At 37.6% G+C, this 25,153-nt stretch overlaps 1 protein-coding gene across 2 annotated transcripts in view; it reads right to left on the reverse strand.

The window, feature by feature from the left end:
• Positions 1-25,153, reverse strand: part of ARFGEF2 (ADP ribosylation factor guanine nucleotide exchange factor 2) — a 108,935-nt gene that overhangs the window by 24,450 nt on the left and 59,332 nt on the right. For both annotated transcript variants that reach the window (XM_027851359.1, XM_027851348.1), the window contains exons 15-25: positions 24,547-24,658; positions 23,807-24,012; positions 22,423-22,507; positions 22,158-22,329; positions 20,781-20,932; positions 12,547-12,675; positions 11,063-11,221; positions 8,944-9,091; positions 7,420-7,519; positions 5,158-5,198; positions 4,893-5,062 (exon numbers count right to left, since the gene is read on the reverse strand). In XM_027851359.1, coding sequence (XP_027707160.1) covers positions 4,893-5,062; positions 5,158-5,198; positions 7,420-7,519; positions 8,944-9,091; positions 11,063-11,221; positions 12,547-12,675; positions 20,781-20,932; positions 22,158-22,329; positions 22,423-22,507; positions 23,807-24,012; positions 24,547-24,658 — 1,474 coding nt within the window. The remainder of the gene's footprint in view (positions 1-4,892; positions 5,063-5,157; positions 5,199-7,419; positions 7,520-8,943; positions 9,092-11,062; positions 11,222-12,546; positions 12,676-20,780; positions 20,933-22,157; positions 22,330-22,422; positions 22,508-23,806; positions 24,013-24,546; positions 24,659-25,153) is intronic.

Genomic DNA, 25,153 nt, shown 5'->3' on the forward strand with positions numbered 1-25,153 from the left:
TTATAGAACAGTAATAATCCGTTATGTTCATGTACTACAACTTGGTTAGCCATCTCTTAATCAGTAAGCATGGACTTTGTTTCTAGGTCTCTGCTATGACAAAAAGTGCTGCTATAGATATTTTGGGATACGTGAAGCTGTTCGTTTTTACCACCAATTTCCTTGATGTATATGCACAGCAGTGGAATCTCGGGGTCAAAGGATACAGACACTTTTTAGTAACTTCTTCCCCATAATTCCAAATTTCTTTCCAACATGGCTAAACTGGTTCTCAGTTATACCAACACATTAGTGTTGTCTGCTTTTCCAACATTAATTCCACTTTTTGGGGCATCTCTATGGATATGAGGGAGAACCTCAGAGTTGTTCTTTGACTTGCATTATCTTATTATTAGTGGTCTGGAGAACTTTTTCCTTAATTTGCAATTCATTTTTTGAGAACTGTTTGCTCACATCCTTTATACAATGAGATAAACTTTTAAGGAAAGAAGTGGTGAGGTAGTTTCAAAGACTCTTCAAAGCACCAACTTTGTTGTTCCATAAAGAAAGAAGGTTGCCATTGAAAATGAACATATGGACAGTTCAATACATTCTTTTCTGTAGATCACATGTGGCATGTATTTTCAGCCATTGCAGAGAACCAGCAAAGATTAGTCAAAATCAGTCAACTGAAATACTGCTTTGTTACTGATAAGGAATGAATCAACTGGTCCCAATAATGTCTGATAATCAGGTAACTCTATCTTAGCAGACTGTAAAATAATTATTGCTTGTGCTCTTCGATGGTTTTCAATTAATAATTAATACCTTCAATTAATAATAAGTAGCAATGACACAGCATTTTAAATATTACAAAGCGTTTAAGAGATGTAATCTCATCTGAAACTCACAACAACACAGGCAGGGAGGTGCTATAATCATCCCCATTTTTACAGATGAGGAAACTCATCTGAGAAAGGCAAAGCGATTTGTCCACTTAGCTACTAAGTATCTGAGGCAGGAAATGAATTCACTTCTTGACTCCCAGTCTAACACTCTATTCACTTTGCCCCCTTAGGTGTCTATTTTTGGGAGCATGTTATTTGAATAACTGGTCTTTATTCCAATTAAGTTTACCCACACTTCAAATATGAATTCCAGCCTGAAAAATCAGTTTTCAGATATTTCCCCCCCAAAATCCCTCACCCTCCATGTCTGTGTTGAATCCACAGCTATTAGAGAAAAGAAGAAAATACAGGATGGTTGCAATTATACTTTAAAAATAAAAGAAATGTTTTTTAAAAGTATATATGGTTTATCTCCATATACTTATACAGAAAACCATTTCAAATGCCCAAATGGAAAGGTTGGTTTCAACAAAAGATTTAAAACTATCAATTTATTTTCAGGCCAATAAGCAGAGACAATCAAATGTTCTCATTTAGGTGAGGGTGCACATCAAGAAAAACTGACCAGCTTATGGATATTCTCTTTCTCACTGAAGCACTTAAAATACATACATGTATAAATTTAATGATTTTTTTAAGACAAAGAATGGCCTTTGTGTTCCTAAATAAAAGAACCACTTCTTTCCAATCCGGAACACTGAACAAAAAAAAAAATCTACAGTTTAAATGTCTTTTTGTTGGCTCCTGCCCCCTTCCCAATCTCTTAAAACATTTCGTTTTCAGCTGCAACTACTATGTATAGAGTAATCCTACAGTATAATCTCACCTATCATATATGAGCTTAAAAGGTTTATAAAGCTAGTATAAAGGGAAAACACTTTTCAAAAGTAAGCCCTCACCATAACTGCTTTTATTTCCTGCATTGTATTTCTTTTATGAAGCCAGCTCTGCTTCAAGCTGTGTCATACATCTCTGGGCCACTTGTCTTTCAAGCTCTTGATTCTACTCAACAAGCATGCAACTCTTCACTATTAACTTTTGGCCTATTTGGTTCTCAAGCAGACACTTTTCCAGGTATTGAGTTCATCTGGGGCTTCTTCCAGGCTGCCTTTAATCTGTTCCAGTTTACCCACCATTGTTGGACTCTGTTGGGCAACTCGGGGCTGTCAGACCTGCTTGAGGTACGGGACTTGAGCAGTAACCACCTGCATTTCCTGTTCCTCGGATGCCAGCTTCACTTCAGGAATGTTTTCTCTTCGTGTGGGAGCTTGTTGTTGATGTGTTAGCTCTTTTTCAGACTGTCAGGCCAGTTGCCTTCATTAGTGTTTAAATCTGTCTTCTTGCCCTCTAAAGCTTACACACATGCTTCGTGCTACTTCCACTTTAAGATTAATTCATCTCTTCCAAAATTTTGAAATGTGATTCACTCAGTTGAACCTTTTTGGGGAAAGGTCATTTCATCCATTATTTTGCTGTTTCTAGACCAAGGCCACTGCTGCCATCAGTTTGTTACACAGACTGAAATGCTGATTCCCCTCAAGGATTGACTGACACACCATTTGGAATCTGAGTCTGGGTGACCTCACTGATCTCAACCACTGGGACTCCAGGCCCTGCTATCGCTCCTCCCCCCACTACAGAGAAACGCTTTCCCTTTTATATGCAGTTCTCACTGCTACAAAATGATTCTGGAGGAAGAAATTCTCTTAGATGTTTTTTAAGAACATTTTTTTTTAGTGCCAAAGCAGTGTGGTATAATGGAAAAAGTACTAGCTTTAGAGTCAAAGAACATGTGTTCAAATCTCAACTGTGATGACTACTACTACCCGTGTGACCTGGGCTTCAGGTTCCTTATCTATAAAATGATGGAAATGGGCTCTGGGGTCTCTTCTAGCTCTAGGACTATGCTACTCTAAGACCTGGACATTACGATTACGGGATAGGATCAGAAAGTCTGAAGTGACAAGTACTGTTAATAATAAACATAGTAACATGATAGAGACAATGAATTGAATTTCAAGTCCCAAATCCCAGATATAGAAATGGCAATAGCTATCTTCAATAAAAGTTTACTTACAGTGATCCCAACATGCATGTTTGGTTCATTAAAAACCCCAATACTTGTTTCACAGGAATTAATTCCAGTCATATCTCCCCCATCCTATAGCTGAGAAGAGACTTTTTAAAAATCTAAATGTAAGACTTTGCATTTATTCCTATTAAATTTTATCTCTGAAGAATTAAAAATGATTATTACTCAAAGGACACCTGAGAGGCACATGGTAGATAAGAGCAGACTGTAACACATAACAAAGACCTAGAAAAAAGAAGGGATGACTGATGGACAGCCTGTGTGACATGCCCATGTGACATACTGGCATCCTTGCAATGTTAAGAGAAAACAAGAAAGTCCTCTATGCCCCCCATTATACCAGGTGATCCTACTGCATTAAACTTACGGGAATGCGGACAAGACTGGCCCAGGAGAGGCAAGTATGGATGAAATGTGATCTGTAGCCTTAGACAGAACATCTACAATAGTTGGATTACAGATGCATCTGAGTCAATACAATATTGTGTTGGCCTACTTATCTAGGCAATTGAGACAATTTTGAATCCTTTTTGATTCTACATGTTAACTATTTCTTCCATAGCTGCCTTAATGTGGATCCCTGGGAAACTCCACTCTACACATTTCCCATACAGACATATGGCGCCCATCCTTATTGCTTCCTCATCTCAGAGCCAGGGTCTCTTCCACCTGCCTCTCCAGCAGTGGTTCCAAAGATCTGGGTAGGACAATGGAAGAAGTCCTGGATCTAGAGTTATAACATCTAAATATTTTATACATCCTCATATGTGTACATGGTGTTCTCTATTAAAATGTGAGCTCTTTAATGGCAGACTTTCACTTTTCACTTGTATCCCCAGTGCTTAGTATACCACCTCATACACAGCCAGCACTGAATAAATGCTTGCTAATTGACTAATTAATTGCGTAGTGCCAGGGGCAAAACTAGAAGCAACAGAGGGAAGCCAAAGAGAGGAAGATTAAAGGTAGATATAAGGAAACCATTCTCAACAATGAAAGTTGTCCAAAAATAGACTGCACTGTTTTTGTGGGTGGTGAGTTTCCCAATGATTCTATGAGATCACTTAGTCTAACAAATGAAACAAAACAGAGGTTTTTAAAGGGGAATTCCAACAAATTAGACTGGTGACAGATAAATACAGGATGGCCCGGAGGCTGGAAGACCAGATATCTTTACCTGAGAAATGAAGAGCTTAGAAGACAGTGGGAGTAGTGCATATATTTAACAAAGGAAGAAGTGATGGGACTTAATGACTAGATGAAAACATCAAGGGATATCAAGGAGAATCAAAGATGTTTATGGTTTCAAAATCAGGGTGACTAGGGAAAACTAGTAGTACTACAGGCTCAGTCACTATTATAAACATAAATATATAATATAAACTAAAAGAGAAGTAGCATAGCATTGTAAAAAGAAGGCCAGTCTTAGAGGAAGATCTGGTTCCAATCTTATTCTTACCACAAACTGGCTGTATAGCCATGGGTGGATAATCTAACCTCTCAGGGCCTCAGGTAACTTTCTAAGACTAAATCTGCTCAGAGGAAGCAGTTTCTATGCAAGAATTCCCTATACATAAAATGGCAGCTCTGGATCTGTTGTCCTTCTCCCAAAATTAATACATCAAACATACACATACAAATACACATATTCATATCAAAACATTGGTTATGTGAGCTTTCTGATTGTTTGGATTCCAGATAAAGAAGAGTTTCTCATAATATTTTTGATACAATTAGAGCTTCAATTCACTTGAGACAAAATTGTTGAATCAAATGGGTTGTTAGTACTAGAAACCTGTTAGATAATAACTAAACAAAAGCATGGAATCAATGTACCTAAAAGATAAGCCTGGTGCTAAAAATTTTTTAAATGGTATTCAAAACACAGGGTTATTTTCATTTTGAATACTTACCTTATTAAAATGGTCTCCAATCACTTGCCATATCCGTGACCACTGCAATCTAATTCTATTCATATTATAGTACGAAATTTCCACAATTTTCTGCAAGCTGAACATGCGTGGATGATGAGGTGAAGCCAGCTCATCCATGGAGACAGCACATAGCCAGCGGACAAAGTCAACTATAGGCAAAGAAACAAATAATCAAATTAGCACCTTTCAGCTGCTTTCAAACTAGAAGCACTTGTAAGTTTTCTAGGAAGTTAAATATACATACCTATTGCATTTCCATCCAGTCTAGTAGATCCAGTAAATATTCTGTGGAGCCAATTAAACATAAAATAAAATTGTACTTATTTACTTATTTATTTTTTACAACTTAAGCAGATATTAAAATTAGAATATGAAGGAATGGACTTAGAATAGCTCAATTTGGTAACTACCATAACAATAAATCATAATGCAGACCCCACAGATATAAAACAGAAAGATGATTAAAATCAGTTGGCTGAAGGTATGCTTATAAGTGAAAAATAGCTAATCACTTATGAAAAGGGGAGAAAGGTGGCTAAAGCGTGAAAGAATAGCTTTCCAATCTCCCTTGCCTATAATTGAAAGGGGAAAATGGAAACTTTAGAAGATGGAACAAGAACTGATAATGTTGAGCATGATGATGTGTTAAAAATAAACAGAATAAATTAAAATACAATAGAAGGGAAGAAGAGTTTCAAAAGGGACCTTGTAATTAATATTAATTAGCCTTTGGCATTCAATATAGAATAGTGGATAAGGGCCATGAACTAGATAATCAAAGAAAAAATCAATGAAAGCCAATATGGAATCTACATGTACAAACTGGGAAATTTACCAAATGACTATACAGTGTTTCAGATTTATTTGTCTGCTCCATACGAATTCTTGAGGATAGTGGAAAGAAAGCTGGATTTGGAGTCAGAGGGCCTGGGTTCAAATCCTAGCTCTGTCACTTATTACCTGTAAGAACCTGGGCAAGTCACGTACCCATTACTGGTCTGTTTACATATTTTTAAAATAATGAGGTTAGACTACATAATCTCTAAAGATCTAAAGAACTAGAGCTCTAAATTCTATGATCTTGTAAGTCAAATTATCAGAATTATCAGGTCATAGATTTAGCTATGAGAAGGGACCTGAGAGTTCATTTAATTCAGGGGCTCTTAATCCGTTTTTGTGTTATAGATCCCTTTTGGCAATATGGATCCCTTCTCAGAATAATATTTTAAATGCATAAAATACATATAGGATTCCAAAAGAAAACAAAGGTTAATGAAAGTAAAGATGTAGTTTTTTTCCTCATCCAAGTTCATAGATTCACTGAAATCTATCCCCAGATTAAAAATCTTTTGATCTAATCAAAAACCCTTATTTTACAGATGAGGCAATTAAGGGTGTATAACCTATACCTTGGGTAATGTCACACAGATAGTAACAGAGCCATGTATTGTTCAGTGTACACCTTAAAATAATGGCAGGTCAAACAAGTTTGCAAAGAGATACAATCATTTCTGATTTGTCAATGATTTCAGGGTGAAATCTGCTAAGCTGGTAAAGGTGACCAAAATAAAGGATTGAGCTGAGGGATAACTATAGTTTGCAATATAAATATTTAAAATTTGGGAGAAAGAATAAGAAACTACTATTTTTGACACTGTCATCTCCTGATTATCCAGTTAAGACTTAGGTGCCTCTCTTTATCAAGTCTGAAGAGATTGCCTGGGTGCTCTGTGAGGCAGGATCTTTATGAGGCTGGACTGGACGACTTCTAAGTGGCTCTCTTGGTGATGACACCGTAAGCTCAGGATGGCACAGCAGAAAAAACACTGGTTTTGGGAGTCAAAAGACCTGGGCACAAGTCTGAGCTGTGACCCTAGCTAGTTCTGGGACCACAAGGCAAATCATTTCACCTGCCTGAGCTTCAATTTTCTCATGTGCAAAACAGAGGTACTGGGAGGGAATGCTTTGTAAACTGAAAAGGGGCACAGGAATGAATTGTTAGTATGTGTTTATGCTAAGGGAATGTGAACTAGTTTTAATAGCAGCCTATGAAATAGAATTTAGCAGAGGCAATGTGGGATAGTGGAAAGAGTGCTGGACTTGGAGACTGGACAGAACTGAGTTTGAATCACGCCTGTGACACTTTGTGATAATGGGCAAGTCACTAAGTCTCTCAGATTAGATTCCTCATCTGTAAGATGGGGGCAATATACCTGTGGCATCTAGTTTACAAAGTTGTCACGAAGATCAAATGAAATATTATACAGGAAGCACTCTATAAATGGCAGATGTTATTACTATTAAATCAACTTTTAAAAAGTCAATACATTTCAAGGGCAAATAAAGAATTTGGGGATCATCCATTAGATTATATAATTACAGCTTCCTGATCAGCAGTTGCTACTTGGAACTCTTTCCCAAAAGCGCCTCTGGGACATCTTCCCATGGAGGATGCACACAGAAATAATCCCAAACTCTCTTTTTCATCAAAAGACAAAACCATTACCTGTCCACAGCCACGACCACACTCTGAGAGCTTGTCTCACCAACTGATTCCTGAATGCTGGCCATCTGCCTTCTATCCACGCCACCACCAACTAAGTTACCTGAAACATGAAATATACATTTACATATATATATAAAAATTCTATGTGAGATAAATTAGTATCTTCATGATTCTGTGCTAAGGGAATATAAACTTATTTGAATATCAACCAGAGAAAAACATCATTTGATTAGCTAAAAAAATGCAATCCCCCCAAATCAATGTATTTCAAAAGCATTTCAAAAGCAATAAAGAGAATTTTAAAATTAAATTATTGTTTTAATTCAAGAATGAATTAATTTAAGAGGCAGCATAGAATAGATGATAAAGAGATGGTCTCAGAGCCCAGAAATTCTGGGTTTAAGTTCTACCTCTGACACATACTGGCTCTGTAACCCAGGGCAGGTCACTTAGTCACTCAGTGTTCCAGACAACTCCCCAAAACTAGAAATTTCAGAGAAGGTGCCAACCTGCCTTGGTAGAGGGCGTTTTCATACCAGGGAGTTTCTTTTTAACCAATGATAGTCTAGATCCAGTCCTTATCCCTTTACTTCAAAATACATAAACCTTTAGAATAGAGTACCCCTGTTGCCCCAAACACAAAGAGACTAGTAAAATATATGCTAACATTAACTTGGGGCTCATCACCAGTGATAGGTTCTCCTGAACACTGTCCTTCCACCTCTTTTCATGCTATTTGATTCCAGTTTACTCCATTTGATGATTGTGATACCTCCAGAGGGTCCCTCAGGTTATGCTGCAGGTCATCTCATTAAGGATTAAGAGATGGCAGTGCAGCACACAGTTTATCTATGATGCTTCACTCTCACTACATGACTAGCCCACCTCCTCTGGTCACACATGTCTCTGATTATGTCTGATTCATGAAGAAGTAGAGGGAATTTGTAATAATTAAACTGAATAACTTAGCATTTAGGCCCTCATATCTTCCCATTCTAAGAAGAAGTACCTCTACTTTACAAAGAAAAGCCAACCTCCTTCCTCTCTACTCTTAATTTCAGTAGTACTAAATGCCAATCATTAAAAAGATAACTGGACTTAACCAATACAAACCTACAAATTACCAAAGCAGAAAGACAAATGACAGTTAAGAATCCCCCAAATCAAACTACCAATAAACATGAACCATTATCATAAAACCTGCCACATATGGCCCTCCTGAAGTAAAAATTAAAAATGTTTCTAACACTCAATGGCACCCATTTTGGGCATGATGAAAATATAGCTTTTTCCAATTTAGCAAATAGAATAAAATAATTCAGCCTGCTGATCTGTAAAAGATAAGCATTTGCTCAACAATCAATCACAATCAAGGAAGCTGAAGTAGCACTTTCTTTTCTATCAAACAAAGAGGTAGGTATCACACGAGGAACAAATCATGACAGCAATGGCAGCATGATAAATGTTTTGTCTCGATTCAGTTGCAAACGTACACCCACAAGTTGTCAGGCTCATTTGTGTTACCTAATCCCAGGCCCATGAACTCTTCTCCAGCAGATGTATAGCCCTTCAGGCTACTTTCTCTTTCACGCCCAGATCCAGACAAGTATCGAGTCTTCACCCCAGTTCCTATCAGCTGAGCAAGCTCCAGTTGGCTAATACATTTCAAAATCTACCCAAAACAAGGATACATAGGAGAGTAAGAATCATAATGTTAGAAGTTTGAAATAAAGCACTTTTATTCTTCATTAAAATCTTTAATATAATTTCCCTTTTAGGACAAAAATAAACCTAGTTTCTTAGGATCGTTCACCTAAAGAACAGAATGACTTTGAAGATGGTTATCAAAATAATGGTATAAGAATGGTGAGGCCACAATGGGGTGGGATTAAGAGGGCTGTCTCCAGCACTTAACTGGCTATGTAGCTGTGGGCAAATTGCAAGTTCTCTGTGCTTCAGTTTCTTGCTCTAAAAATACAAATAACAGTTACACTAATCCTAAAAGCACTGTGTAACAAATGTTTACTTTATGCCCATTTTGTGCCAAGCCCTATATCCTCCTGACATGGAGGATACACCATAAAACATATAGTCCCTTCAATTCTGGAGGACAGCATGGCAGGAGCTATTATTATTATTATTATTATTTTTTAAGGCAATTGGGTGGGTTAAGTGACTTTCCCAGAGCCACACAGCTAGTACATGTCAAGTGTTTGGTCTGAGGCCAGATTTGAATTCAGGTCCTCCTGACTTCAGGGCCGATGCTCTATCCACTGCGCCACCTAGCTGCCCCCTGGCAGGAGCTATTATTAACAGCAGCAACAATAGCTGACATTTACATAGCATCATTTAGTTATAAGGCAATGAAATAGATCACATCAGGTGAACTCAAAAACAATCTTGAGAGAGGTAGCACAAATTTTCATTATCACTACTTTACAGATGACGGAACTAAAGCCCAGGAAAGTTCAGAGACAATTTCCTAGAGCTAGTAAGTGACTGGCCCTCAAGCCTGGGCAGCTTGACTCCTAGGGCTCTTCCGACTCTCTCACCCAAATGCTAACTTAGGTATCATGTAATTACAATTAGCACAGAGAAGGAAATCTCCCTTAGTTCCTATGCCAGTGGAGCTTTGGAACAGGCTTTGCCATTCCCACACAATAGAGAGCCATCAGGGAGTTCACATAAAGGACAATTTTCAAAGTAGTTAGCCCATGCTAGGTGGTGCAGTGGATAGAGTGCTGGGCCTGGAGTCAGAAAGACTCATCTTCCTGAGTTCACATCCGGCCTCAGACACTTCCTAGCTGTATGACCCTGGGCAAGTCACTTCACCCTGTTTGCCTCAGTTTCTTCATCTGTAAAATGAGCTGAAAAAGGAAACGGCAGACCACTCCGGTATATTTGCCCAAAAAAACCCCAAAATAGGGTCCCAAAGAGTGAGACATGACTGAAATGATTAAACAACAAGTCCATGCAGTAAGTTAGTGATTTGCAACGACTCTCCATATGAGAAATATCAGACACCCTCCACACCAGTACCCTCAAGGTCACATGCCTATGACTCTGAAAGATCAGCATGTAGGTTTCCAGGTCACTCCCTAAAGGAAGAGTCTGAGTTGGGCACTCACACTCAAGCCACCCAGGACTTCACAAAAGACTTCTACCTTTTGCAGTCTTTGGCCATTGCAAATGAAAAATAAACTCTAGAAAGAATTTTTACAGCAGCATTTCCCAAAAGTGCTCTACCTGATGTGAATATGGGTTCCATGAGAAAATTTATACTAGTATTATTTATCCCCCTAAAACATTAAATATTAAATATGTATTAAAATGCTTATTTGTTGATTTTTCAAGTAAGAAAACAGACTCAATTTCCTCTCTTCTGTGCCAAAATTTCTCCAATACTGTATTCCCAGGTCACCTGCACTAGCATTTTCTGGTTTCTGCTAATATATTTTGAGCTTGTGAGTGTCCTGTGACTAAATTAGTTTGGGAAATGCTACTTTTTAAAAATATAGGCATGAAGGCAGACAGACAGTATTCTTAAGAAAACAGAATAGACCAAAAACAGTTTTAGGCTATTTAAATACAGGGAAATGTCAGGAGGTGTCCTGTAATACCAAAAGTATTTGGAGAGACCTACCTCATGCCAGGAGTTTCCAAGGTAGTTGCCATCAGTATGAGCCACTGTGATAAGTGTCTTTATGGTATCAATGTTTTTCTGTTTCATCTCTGTAATACTGGAGCTAGCAGTCAACAGGGAGAAACGAGCAAGAGCTTGTACATAGGCATCTCGTTCCAGCTAAAATGGAAGAAAGAGAGAAGACAGCTAATCAACCCTCAGTTATTCAGCAAATCAATGAGTATTTAAGCACAGACTACATGCCAAGTACTAAATTCTGGGGATCCAAGAATAACAGCGAAGACAACTGTTCAGTCATTTTCAGTTATGTCTGACCCTCTGTGACCCCATTTGGGGTTTTCTTTTTTTCTTTTTCCAGCCAAAATTAAAGATCCACCATACTGGCCAGAATCTTAAGGAATTTGAACATTTGTGAGCTATTGGCTAGATTATAAGAATCTGAGCATCTTAATGGAGACAAGATAGACCTTACATAAAGAAAGACTGTGGGAGGGATCTAGGGAGGATGTTAATGGGGGTGGCCAGTAGGTTGGGGTGACTGAAGGAAGGGTCTAGGATAGATCTTTTTTTTCTTTTTGGTGAGGCAATCGGGGTTAAGTGACTTGCCCAAGGTCACACAGCTACTACGTGTCAAGTGTTTGGTCTGAGGCCGGATTTGAACTCAGGTCTCCTGACTTCAGGGCCGGTGCTCTATCCACTGTTGCCCCCTAGGATAAATCTTGATGGGAGTGACTGGGAGGTTGAGAATGGGGTCTAGATAGGGTCAAGAGTGGGAAGTGGCCAGGGCATTTGGGGTTTTCTTGGCAAAGATACTGGAGTAGTTTGCCATTTCCTTCTCTAGCTCATTTTACAGATGAGGAAACTGAGGCAAACAGGGTTTATTCTCCCTGGACTTTGTATTCTAATAGGGGATTTTTAGAGTTAAAATGTTTTAATCCCTAAAGCATAAGCCTGTAACAGTCAAATTTTAGCCACTGTGGCAAGTTAGCAGAGGAAATATTTTGGGGTAGGGAATATTTTTCAAATTGAACCTAGGCTGGTATTAAGCCAAATTCTGCTACCTCCACTAGAGTAAAGGTTCTTAACCTGAGGTCCACATGAATTTTTTTAAAATTTTGATAACTATCACTTAATATTATCGGTTTTCTTTGTAATCCTTCGTAGTTTACTTGATGCATTTAAAAATCTTATGCTGAGAAGGGTCCCTAGGCTTTACAAAGACTGTGAGAGGGGTCCATGACAGAAGCAAGGAAAAGAGTCACTGCACGAGACTGTGGTTAGCCGAGAAATTACTGTAGGACTACATATGACCTAATCACAAACATAAACACATAAAAACAGGCTGGTCTATGACTTTCGGGGCACTGCTGAGACCGCTAAGGTAATGAAATCATTACAAATATTATTTTATAAATTTTCTGTGATTGCAAGTCCCTAAATGTGAAGTCCAGAGCCCCCCAGACCTCAGAGACAGACTTACACACCTGCATTCCAAAGATACAAGCTATCCGGATTGCACATCTTATGCCTTCTAAGCACAGAGAGGCCACTTCAGTCTCATCACAATTTTGAAGCCCAATGCTATATGCAGCCAACAGAGGGGTCCACACCAGCTGGTACAAAGAAAAAGGTTATCTTTTAAAGTCATTTCGATCATGTAACAACAGCCTTTCTAGAATGAGAAACTAGAAATAACCCACTCCTGACCCTCCTTTACTATGAAGGAAAACAATTCAGCAGAAACATCTGAAACCAAGACTGTTCTAATGATGAATAAAATATACTGCCTTAGTAGATTCCTGTCCCTCTGCTGTAAGGAGGGAGATTATATTTCAATATGTGTTCAGGTCCGTTAATAGTTTTTCAATTACTCAAAGTTTTGCTTCCTTTCAGTGATTTTTTCCCCCCACTTACATTGTTTATGGTCATTAGGTATACTGTTATTTTGGTTCTGGGAACCTCTTCTTTTTTCTCTCTAGACACTATTATATTCAGTGATCTCATCAACTCCCATGGATTCAATTAATCAATTATTTTCAATTCAATTATCAATTATTCAGTTATTATGCTGATGATTCTCAGATCTATTTGTCCAGCCCTAATCTCTCTCCCAGGTCAGGAGAGAGATCTTGTCTAATCAAGTGCTGCATCTCAAGCTACTAGTCATCTCAAAGTTTGTTATCCCACAGTCTCAATTATGTCCAAAACTTAAGTGAATATCTCTGGCCCCCCCCCCATCACCTGTCCCAAATCCTTCCCTCTTCCTTATTTTCTTATTACTATAAAAGAACCCATCACCTTCCCAGTCACTTGGGCTGGAAACCTAGGAGTCACACAGATATTCCTTTCTCTCCTCTGACAATGGTACCACCCTGCTCTCATCACCTCATTCCTGGACTACTGCAAGAGCTATCTGGTTTGGATCAGTGCATCAGTTTTTTCTCCACTTTCAGTCAGCTGTCAAATTCATCCTCCTCAAGCACAGGTCTGATCATGTCATGTTCCTATTTAATAAACTACAGTGGCTTCTATTATTTTTATTTTTTAAAAAATTGTTTTTCATTTTCAGTTCCAAATTCTCTTGGTTCCCCACCCCTAACCATTGGGAAGATGAGGAAAACAAAACCCATCACAAATATGTAGAGTCATGCAAAGTAAATTCTCGCTTGAGCCATGTTGTTTGGTTTTTTTTTAAGGCAAGATAAAGAAAAAGAAAAAAATATGTTTCCATCTGTACCCTGAGTTCTTTGAAACTGTGGTCGATTATATTGTTGATCAAAGTTTTACTAAGTATTTCAAGGTTGATTATTTTTACAATATTGGCATTAGCCTGTGTAAACTGTTTTCCTGGGTCTGTTCCCTTTACATGAGATCACTTATGCCTTCCCAGGTTTCTTTGAAACCATCCCCTTCATCATTTCTTGGATAGCACAACAGTACTCTATCACATTTATATACCATAATTTGTTCAGTCATTCCCCAACTGACAGACATTCCCTCAGTTTCCAATTCCTTGACACAACAAAAAGAACTGCTATAAATACTTTGGTACATATGGGTCCTTTTCCTTTTATCTTTTTCGAGTACAGGCCTAATTGCTGGATCAAATGGTATGCACAGCTTTTTGGGCATAGTTTCAATAGTATATTAGCCTACCTATTTTCCCACATGATTTTCCTTTTCTGTTATTTTAGCCAATCTGATGGGTATGAAGTAGTGTCAGAGTTGTTTTACTTTGCATTTCTCTAATTATTAGTGATTTTGAGCATTTTTTATTTTTACTATTGATAGCTTAGATTTCTTTAGTTACTCTGAAATCTGTTCATATCCCCTAACCATTTATCAGTTAGGGATTACCTCTTATTTTTATAAATTTGGCTCAGTTCACTATATATTTAGATATGAGATCTTTATCAGAGAAACCAGCATCAAAGATCCGCCCCCCATCTCCACTTTCCTTCTTTTCTTCTAATTTTGGCTGCATTGGCTTTGTCTGTACAAAAACCTTTTTAATTTTAAGTAATCAAAATTACCTCTCCTAACTCCCGTGAACCTCTCTATCTCTCATTTCGTCATGAACTCTTTCCCTAGCTATATATCTGACAGGCAATTCCTTCTATGCTCCATCAACTAGCTTATGATACCATCCTTGAGGTCTAAATCATATACTCCATTTTGAGCTTATATTGGAACACAGTGAACACAGCTAATCTTTATATCTAGTGTCTGCCATATGCCTAAGCTTATACTTTCAATTTCTTTTTTGTTTTTAACCTTATTACTATATTAGCATTTCTATACAATACTGAATAATAATGGTGATAATGGGCACCCTTGTTTCACTTCTGATCTTACTGGAAAGTATTCTAGCTTGTCCCCATTACAGATAATGCTTGCTTTTGTTTGTAGATATTGCTTATCATTTTAAGAAAAGATCCATTTATTCCTGCATTTTCTAGTATTTTTAATATGAGTGGGTGTTGCATTTTGTCAAGTTTTTTTCTCCATCTACTGAAATAATCATATGATTTTATTTTTGTTATGATCAATTTTTGTTAATAATTTGTAATGATTAATTTTGCTTGTGGTTTTCCTAATATTGAATCAGCTCTCCATGCTTGGTATAAATCCAGCCTGGTTATAGAGTATGATTTTTATGATATATTGTAATTTCTTTGCTAGTATTTTAAAAATTTGCATTAATATTTATTAGGGAAAATGGGCTATAGTTTTCTTTCTCTGTTTTGACTCTCAATGGTTTAAGTATCAAGACTTTATTTGTGTATGAAAGGAACTCCTTTGCATATTTTTTCAAACATCTGTGTAGTATTGGGATTAACTGTTCTTCAAATGTTGGTAGAATTCACTTGGAAATCCATCTGGTCCTGGGTACATCCTTTGGAAGTACATGTATGGTTTATTCAATTTCTCTTTGAAGATAGGATTATTTAAGTATTCTATCTCCTGTTCTATTAATCTGAGCAATTTATATTTTTGTAAAATTTCATGTTTCATTTAGATCAGTAGTATCAAACTCAAACAGAAACAAGTGCCATATATTTACTCAGAAAACCACAAAAGAACATTATCTATGTTGCATTCTATTTTTTAAAAAAATTTTTTCCCAATTACATTTTAATCTGGTTCAGGCTGAGTTTGATATTTCTGATTTAGGTCATATGTTTTTTAATGGAATACAGCTGGGCAAAATTAATGCCTAATAATCACTTTTATTTCTTTTTCATTTATTGCAAATTCCCCTTTTCCATTTTTTGATACTGACAATTTGCTGTTTTGGTTTTTTTGGGGGGTTTTTTTTGGAGGGGTGAGGCAATCGGGGTTAAGTGACTTGCCCAGGGTCACACAGCTAGTAAGTGTCAAGTGTCTCAGGCCAGATTTGAACTCAGGTCCTCCTGACTCCAAGGCCGGAGCTCTATCTACTGTATCACCAAGCTGCCCAAAATACAGGAGTTTGTTTTCCAGCTCATCTTATAGATGAGGAAACTAAGGAAAACAGGGGTAAGTGACTTGCCCAGGGTCACACAGCTAGTAAGTGTCAAGTGTCTCAGGCAAGATTTGAACTCAGATCCTCCTGACTCCAAGGCCAGAGCTCTATCCACTGCATCACCTAGCTGTCCAAAATACAGGAGTTTGTTTTCCAGCTCATCTTATAGATGAGGGAAACTAAGGAAAACAGGAGTAAGTGACTTGCCCAGGGTCACACAGTTAATTAGTAAGTGTCTGAGGTCAAATTTGAACCCAAGTCTTCCTGACTCCAAGCCCAACCATCTGTCCACTACTCCACCTTGCTGCTCATTGTTTCATTTTTTTTAAAAGACAAATTAGCCAATGGCATCTATTTTACTGATTTTTACAGCTCCTAGTTTTATTAGTTCAATGGTTTACTTTCAGTTTTGTTAATCCCTCCTTTGATTATTGATATTTATATTTTGGCGTTTAGTTGGGGTTTTTTAATTTGCTGGTTTTCCAGGGTTTTTTAGTCACACACCCAATTCATAGAACTGCTCTTTCTTTTACTGATATACATGTTTAAAGATAAAGTTTTCCCCTAACTAATGCTTTGGTTACATCTCACAAATTTTGTTATGTTGTCTCATTGCTGTCATTATCTTTAATAAAATTACTGTTTTTTATGATTTGTTCGTTGACCCACTAATTCTTTAGGATTGTCATTTCATTTCCAATTAATTTTTCATCTATGCTTCAAAAGCCCTTTGTTGAATTTGCTTAGCACAGCACCTTGCACGTATTAGGGACTTAATAAGTATCTACTGATTGAATGTAATTTTTATTGCAACATGGTCAGAGACGCATTTAATATTTCTACTTTTCTGCATTTGTTTGTGAGGTTTTTTGACCTAATATATAATCAGTTTTTGTGAAGATGCCACACCAGCTAAAAAACAGGTATACACCCTTCTGATCTCATTTAATATTCTGCAGGAGTCTATTAGACCTACTTTTGTAAAATTCTAATCTCAGAGTTCCATTTCCAGAACTTGTTTCTGTACTAAAAACTCAGCTATACCCTCTGTTTGCTTGTAACCACTCCTGTCTACTCTGGAACTATAACCTGGAACTGGGTAACATGCAACAGAGCTCTCAGATGGCACCCAATTCTGCTCCCAACACTTGCTCAGGGATTCCCTGGGATCTTGTCCTGATGTTCTGTCTCAGTGCCCGTTCTGTCCCTGATACTACCACACTAAGTTACTGGCCATTCCCCTACCTCAGTGTCTGCGAACATCTTTATCTGTATTCCTAAGCTACCCTGGGCTGAAAAAATGATTCCCTGTGACTTTTTCTTTGCTTTCCTGATCAGAATTTGGTCTAGTACCTATTTAGGTTTTTGTGAAGGAGGTGTAATAGGTAAGGTAGGCGAAATTGCTTCCTCTCACTCTGCCATCTTGACGCTACCCCTCCTTCCTATTACTTTCAGGATTAAATTTAAAAAAATTGTGGCTTTTGAAGTCTTTTATCATCTGGTTCCTTCCTAATTTTTCAATCTTACACTTTACTCCCCTCTATGTATTCTATAATCCACAGATATGGGTCTCCTTGCTATTTCTCAAATGAGACACTCCCTCTTGAATTCTCAGTATTTTCACTGGCTGGCCTCCGCACTTTCTTATTTTTGGGTCCTGAATAAATTGGTTTCCTTCAAGTTTCAGTTAAAGTGCCATTTTCTGCAAGAAGCCTTTCCCAGTGCTCCTTAATCATTGTGCCTTCCCCTCTGAGATTATTTCCAATTTATCCTATAAATATCTTGTTTGCATGTTGTCTCTCCAATTAGACTGTGACCTCCTTAAGAGCAGGGAATGTTGTTTAAAAAAAAAATTTTTTTTTAATTCCCAGCGCCTAGCAGGCACTTGCTAAACATCTGACTAATAAATGTTGACTGATTTAACTGTTTATTGAACTCTCTATGAGTTCATACAAATTTTCTCATGTTTCTCTGAATTCTTTAGGTTCATTTCTTATTGTATAAAATCGGTATTGTTTTCCCCCAGTCAGAAGTAATCTTTCCCTCTTGTGAACTCAAAGCATTTTATATTTATTATGAATTTCCACATTCTTTTTGGCATATTTATTTGGTATACGTCTCATTTTCCCATACTAGCTGTTAAGGGGTAGGGGACTATTTGTTAATTTCTTTAATGACTCTCAGTACCCAGCATAGGGTCATCCATCTAAAAGACGGTTAATAAGTACTTGTAAATAAACTCAGCTGTGATAAGGTGTAAATATTCCATCATTTTTTCATCATTAAAAAGCAGTCTATCTTCACTTTACAATGCTTGCTTCTCAGTGCTCTATGTCTCAACCAAACACCTACCCCCAATCACATCATGCTCTCTTTAATTTCTATGCATTCATATAAGCCATTCCCCATGCTTGGAAAAGATGGTCTGTCCAGCTCTTGATCCCTTGCTTGGCTCAGGTCCAAGATACCTTCCTTGGTCCTCCCAGTTAAAGGTGATCCATATCATCCTTATGCCTCTCTGTCTGACCTCTTCTGTACATTTCATTATTTTCTAGAGTCACACATATTTGTACTGTTATGTATTTCAAGGGTTGCAATGAACAAAAAAATTTCAGTCTTCTGATGCTAAGCTCTCTTTATTCAGCTAAGCTAGTTCCTCAGACAGCAGACACATAGTCACTGCGCCTATTCTCAAAATCTTTACAACTTTCTTGAACCTGTGAAAGCATGTGCTCTACTATCATAGTTTTTGAGAAACTAAGGTCACTTTCATATCAGAATAAAGCATCATATCAGAATGACAGCATTCTGTCAGTGGAGGAAGTAGCTATAACAAAGAATCCCCAGATCAAGAGTATTATAATTATTTGCAAATATAACTCATTTTTGTCCTTCACCCTCCTCCCATTAAATACTAATCCCCTTGAAAGTACCGTATTTCATCTTTGGATCCCCACCATCTGATACAATAACTTGCACAAGGCAGATGCTTAATATATGTTGAATAGATTCAATAAGAATTTAATAAGCACTTACTATGTGTCAGGCACTATACTAGGCAGCAGGGACACAAATACAAAGAGTAAGATTATCCCTACTCTCAAGGAGCTTTCATTCTATTTAGAGAGAAAAATATGTATATGTAAATATAGAGAATATATGCAAATAAATGTGAAGTAGGGAAGGAACACTTGGAAGGGGGAAAGTCAGGAACAAGTTCATAGAGGGCAATCCTGGAGTTGTGGGGTCTAGTGGGGAGGACATTCCAAGCCTAGGGGACAAACCATGCAAAAGTATGGAGATAAATGGAGTGCTGACTATGAAAAGTGGAAAGAAGCTAGCTTGGCCTAATTACAGAGCACAGGAGAGGAAGTTATACACGATGAAGTTAGAAAAGATAGGCTGGGGCCAGGCTGTGAAGGACTTTAAAAGCAAAACAGAGGAAGCATTTCTACTCGACCCTAGAGACAATACACAATACAGAGCCCCTGGAGTTTGGATGGTGACGTTTCCAAGCTGTGCCTGAGGGAAATCATTTTGGGAACAGTGTTTACGATGGATTGGACTAAGGAGAAACCTGAGGAAAGGAGGCCAATTAAGAAGCTATTATAATAATATAGGCGAGAGGTTATGACGGCCTGAACTAAGGGGAAGGAGTCAAATGTGAGAGATGTTGCAGAGGTCAAAATGAGCAAGGTTTAACAACTGACTGGATGTGTAGAGAGAGGACAGTGAGGAGTCGAGGACAACAGGGAGACTGGAATGGCGGTCCCTTTGAGAGGGAAGTTCAGGGGAAGGAAAGGGCTTTTGAGGGGAAAGATGATGAATTCTGTTTTGGATATGATGAATGTAAGGTGTCTCCAGGACATCCAGTGTGTCCAACAGGGAGTTAATGATAGGGAACTGAACTCAGGAGAGAGAAGGCTACCTGGCTACACACACCCATGTACATATACAAATGTGTACATATACATGTGTGTCTGATTCATCTATATAGAGATGATATTTAAATGATGGGAGCTGATGACATCATTAAGAGAGAGTGAAGAAGAGGAGAAGAGAGCTCAGTACAGAATTCTGGGGGTGTTATGAAAAGAAGCTGGGAACAGTCAGACAAGTAAGAGGGGAACTAGAAAAGCACAGGATCATGAAAACCCAAAGGTGACAGCAAATCTAGGAGGAGGGCAAGGCTAACAATATTAAATGCCTAGACAGATGGAGAAGGATGAAGACTGAGAAAAGGCCCCTGTATCTGGCAATTAAGAGGCCAGTAGTAACTGTGGAAAGAGAAGTTTCAGCTGTGTGATGAAGAAAGCCAAACTGCAAAAGACTGAGGAGTGAGAGGAGAGAAAGTAGAAACAATGAATACAGATAGCTTTTTTTTCTTTTCTTTTCTGAGAAAGAGGAGAAATATAGGATTAGGGACTGAGGTGATGGCAGATTCTAGTGAATGCTTTTTAAGAATGGGGCAGTGGGCATGTTTGTAGCAGTAGGGAAAGAAACAGTCAACAAGGAAAGGTTGAAGACTACAGAACTGAATTAAATTAAATCAAATCATTCCAGCTCCTGTACAGAAAAGATTATAAAGCCTTAGTCTTCCTTTTTAGGGGATTACCATCTTCTCCTAATTTTTTGCCTGCCTGATCATAGCCTTGCTTCTCAATTCCTAAGTGATGCACACTCCTTCCTCGCTTAGCTTCTCAAGGGACTTACCTTGAACATGGGCCTGACATGGTCCAGGTGCGTGGCACTTGTGAAAGGTGCTTTGGCATGACTCACAGCTTCCATCAGAGCTTTAGCAGTTTTAGCCATCTGTTCCATTTCCAAATTGTAAAGTAATCTCCTCTGCTTTTCACTGGCTACATCTGTGAAGATACACAGCAATATGAGATTAATATGTTCCCCAATTGATAAATGATCTAAGAATATAAACAGGCAGTTTTCAAAGGAAGAAATCAAAGCTATCAACAGCTATATGAAAAAAAAATGCTCCAAATCATTAGCAATTAGAGTAAAGCAGCTCTGAGGTTCTATCTCAAACCCACAAGACTGGCAAAGACGACAAAAATTGAAAATGACACAGTGAAGGGACTTTGAGAAAACAGGTACATTAATGCATTGTTAGTGGAGCCAGCCACGGATCTGGGAACTATAGAAAGTAATTTGCAAATATACCCAGGTGGTCACCAAACGCTATATCCTTTAACCCAGTAAAATTACTACTAGGCAGATACCCCAGAGAGATCAAAGAAAAACAGGACCCATATGTAAAAAAATATTTGTAGTAGCTCTTTTTGAAGTGGTAAAGAAGGTTCATCAATTAAGGAATGACCAAACAAATTATGGTATATGAATGTAATGTAATTTTATTGTACTCTAAGAAATGATGAGACAATTTCAGAGAATCCTGGGTAGTATGAACTGATGTTCAGTGAATGAACAGAACCAGGAGAGCAAATGAAGACCAACAACTCTGAGAGATTTAAGAATGAACAGGGCAATGACCAAGGACAATTCCAGAGGATACATGAAGAACCATGTTCCCTGACTCAAAATGTAGACTGTAACATCCATTTTTAGTGAAGACCAATGTGGGAATTTGTTTTGTTTGATTTGGATTGTTTATTTTAAAAGTTTTTCTTTTTCTTTTTTCAATTTGGGAATAGGAGGTGAGGAGAGAAAATAAATACTTGTCATTTGCGGGGGAAAAAAAGATGAGATCAATGTGTTGTGTGCAATGTGTCCAATGACTGGATTCTGGACCTTCCAAGAGGTAGAGTCATCTGAAATTTGAGGGAAAGTTTTGAGTAAGAAACTAGGATTCTTTCTTTTCCTGTTTGGACTCCATTCAATAGTGTAATTTAATCCATAAACTTAGAACTGCTTTAAATTACTTCTGGTTGCTAATATCAAATCTACCCTCAAAATACTATTATGAAAGAATTAGTATAATAAGAGTAAATTATTTTAACATCAGATTTTCTATGGAAATACATGGATATGGAAAATCACATCTATAAACAGGCATTTGTTTTTGAATTCTGGGAAAAATCAACGTTGCATGTGACAAAAATTTGCTCTTAGGCTTACTCTGCTTATTAGATTTAGTAGCAATTGTGTGCTCTTTTGTCTCTTTCATTGCGATTTTCTTTCCTTCTATCTCTTCATAAATGGTGGAGATATATTCCTCTGGCAGATCTTTACTGTCATTGATACCTCGATTCATTTTAATATATTGTTCTTTTGTCATTTTATTCTTTACCTGAAAAGAAAAGTTTTTAAAATTACTTTAAAAATCTGATAGTCCAATAAAAATTATACTCTACAAGATGAAAAGCATTAGCAAGTACTTTACCTGAGGACTGTGTAAATCTGTTGTGAGCATAATAATTGAATAAGCCAAGACATAAGCAGTGTCAGCACTAGCAAACATAGTTTGCCTGGAAGAAAAGATTAGAGACTTTAAGAACATCATTCATACTTGAGAAAAATCAGGCCTACTGCTCCATCTAACAGCGAATTAGTCAGAAATTTCACTATCTTTCCATCATTACTGAACATTTATTAAAGATGGTACACAGCATATAAGGTATTGATTAAGCATAAGTATCAAACTCTGGAATATTTTTTCTGAATAAAGCAGCTTACAATTAAACTGCTTAGACTTTCTAATTCATTCAACAGTTACACAATCCACTGCACTATTCAACAATAAGAATGCAAGGGTAAAATTGAGTTTATCTGAATACAAAGTGAGAACAAAATTCAACTTTCTTACTTAGTTTCAGCAAGTTCTTTGGAAATACTTAGCAAATATTTTAGATCGAAGCAAAGCAATAGAGAATATATGATTTGAAAGAGTTAAGAAAATCTTTGGTTATTAAAATACTGAGTCTTACTAAGTACAAAATTAATTAGTAAAAGGCTCTATTGTATAATTTTAATTTTGACTGGGCCACAAATTTGCTGATTAAGGCAGAGGCAGGGTCTTACTACCCACATGGGATATGTACTAAGAATGCAGACACATGAAATCTTTGAGGCAAATCAAGATTTCCACTAGGTTCAAATGACCTGACTGCTGACTTTGCTGACTAGCCATTTCACAAGAATCGTTTTTCCAAATATTCAGCAGGTAATGGTAGCTTAAAATAAAAACTGTGTATCTGGTATCACGATGGAAAGTCGCTATCAAAATGTTTCCACTGCATGTTTTCCACAGAGTTTTCATACATTTAGACATTCTCAAGAATTTAATACATGCCACATATTTATTCCTCAAAAAAATCTGTGGTGAGAAAGAAAGTCTAGTCTACCTTGCCCTATGCATGAATCCTGACTGGAACATCATGAGAAATGATCATCTGGTATCTGCTTGAATAGCTTTGTTGATGATGAGATCGCTACCTCATAAGACAGCCCCCTTTTCCATTTCTGGAAGGCACTACTTGTTACAAAGTTATGTTGAGCCAAAATTGTTTTACATTAATTGCCAATCAGTACATAAAAAGAAAGAAAAATAAAAGTCCAAATAGCTTCCCAGATATTAATCAGGGAGCTAAAAATTTCCCTATTCTAGATATAATAAAAAATGCCCATTTCTCCTACCCATGGCTCTTAAGCATCGTCATTCAGCACAGATCTAGAAATACTAAGTCTATCCCCCTGCCCAAGAGGAAAATGATACAGAGACAAAGCCAAACAGAAAACTGCTTTAGAAAGTAGGTAATGGCTGTTACCCTTGGTTGCATTCAAGATATCTTGCAGCAAACTTCTCCATTAACCTATCAATCTTCTGAGCTTCACCAGGTAAGCGGAAACCTTCAAGAAATATTCGTAAAGCTGAGACAAAATCTTTCCCACAGAAATCAAGTTGGTCCACGTAGGCATACATCACCTCCTTGTTGAGTCTGGTGCTCTCTCCCAGGAAGTCTCCTACTTGGGTCTGAAAGAAACATCCCACCAATGGACTCAGGAGTGAAATTTCCTTAATTCAGAGGAGACGCTAAGTAAAAGGTGTGCAGCACAGTCATCAAGTTAGTGATGACCCCTTCACAACTACTATTCATGCCCAATATTTGCAGGTCTGGTGTGGTATGTGAGGGATTAAGGACAGAATGGACATATACAGCAGACAGAGAAAGAGGAGACACAACAAAAAAGGAACATTCATCCTAGAAGGTCCAGAATGAGGAATGGCTAAGAGTTGCCCAAACCTTTGCAGCACAGACTAATTCTAGTCTCTCACAACATGCTCTGATTTAACAACTTTTCTTATCTTTGACTCTCTCCCTAGAATGGTGCTCTCAACAACTGCTCCCATCAGAAAGCTCGTGCTACAAAAGGCACGTATGTATATCATTGCGTTTTAATCGTGTATGTGGACAAACAGTCAAGTCACCCTTTGCTGGGCCATTAATAATCTCTGACCTTTCAGGAATCTCTTGTTTGAGTCTACAAAAAGGAAATGTGATCTTACAGAATCGAGGCGTTCTTCTTGGTGCAGAAACTGTGCAATATCTTCTACTGGAGTTCCAAGCATGCCCTGCTCCTGCAGATACTGGATGCCCCGCTTTGGCTTTTTGTTGAACCTAATCATAGAATAAGATAGCATCAGATGAATTCTGTGTAGGTTTTTTGTGAAATCCTCCTGCTCATCATTTTTTATAGCACAGCAGTATTTCATTACATTTTTCTTTTCTTTCTTTTTTTTTTTTTTGGTGAGGCAACTGAGGTTGAGTGACTTGCCCAGAGTTACAAAGCTCGTAAGTGTTATGTGTCTGAGGTCAGATTTGATCTCAGGTCTTCCTGACTCCAGGGCCATTGCTTTATACACCGCGCCACCCTAGCTGCCCCTATTTCATTACATTTTTATATACAACAACTTGTTTAGCCATTTCCCACTTGATGGGCATGCCTTCAATTGCCAATTCTAGGCCACCACAAAAAGAGCTGCTATAAATATTTTTTATACATGTAAGTCCTTTTCTCATTTTTATGATCTCATTTGGATATAGACCTAGTAGTGGTATTGCTGGATCAAAGGGTATACACAGCTTGATTGCCCTTTGGGTATAATTCCAAAT

This window comes from Vombatus ursinus, unplaced genomic scaffold, assembly GCF_900497805.2.
Source record: "Vombatus ursinus unplaced genomic scaffold, bare-nosed wombat genome assembly UNPS02000580.1, whole genome shotgun sequence".
Classification (NCBI taxonomy): domain Eukaryota; kingdom Metazoa; phylum Chordata; class Mammalia; order Diprotodontia; family Vombatidae; genus Vombatus; species Vombatus ursinus.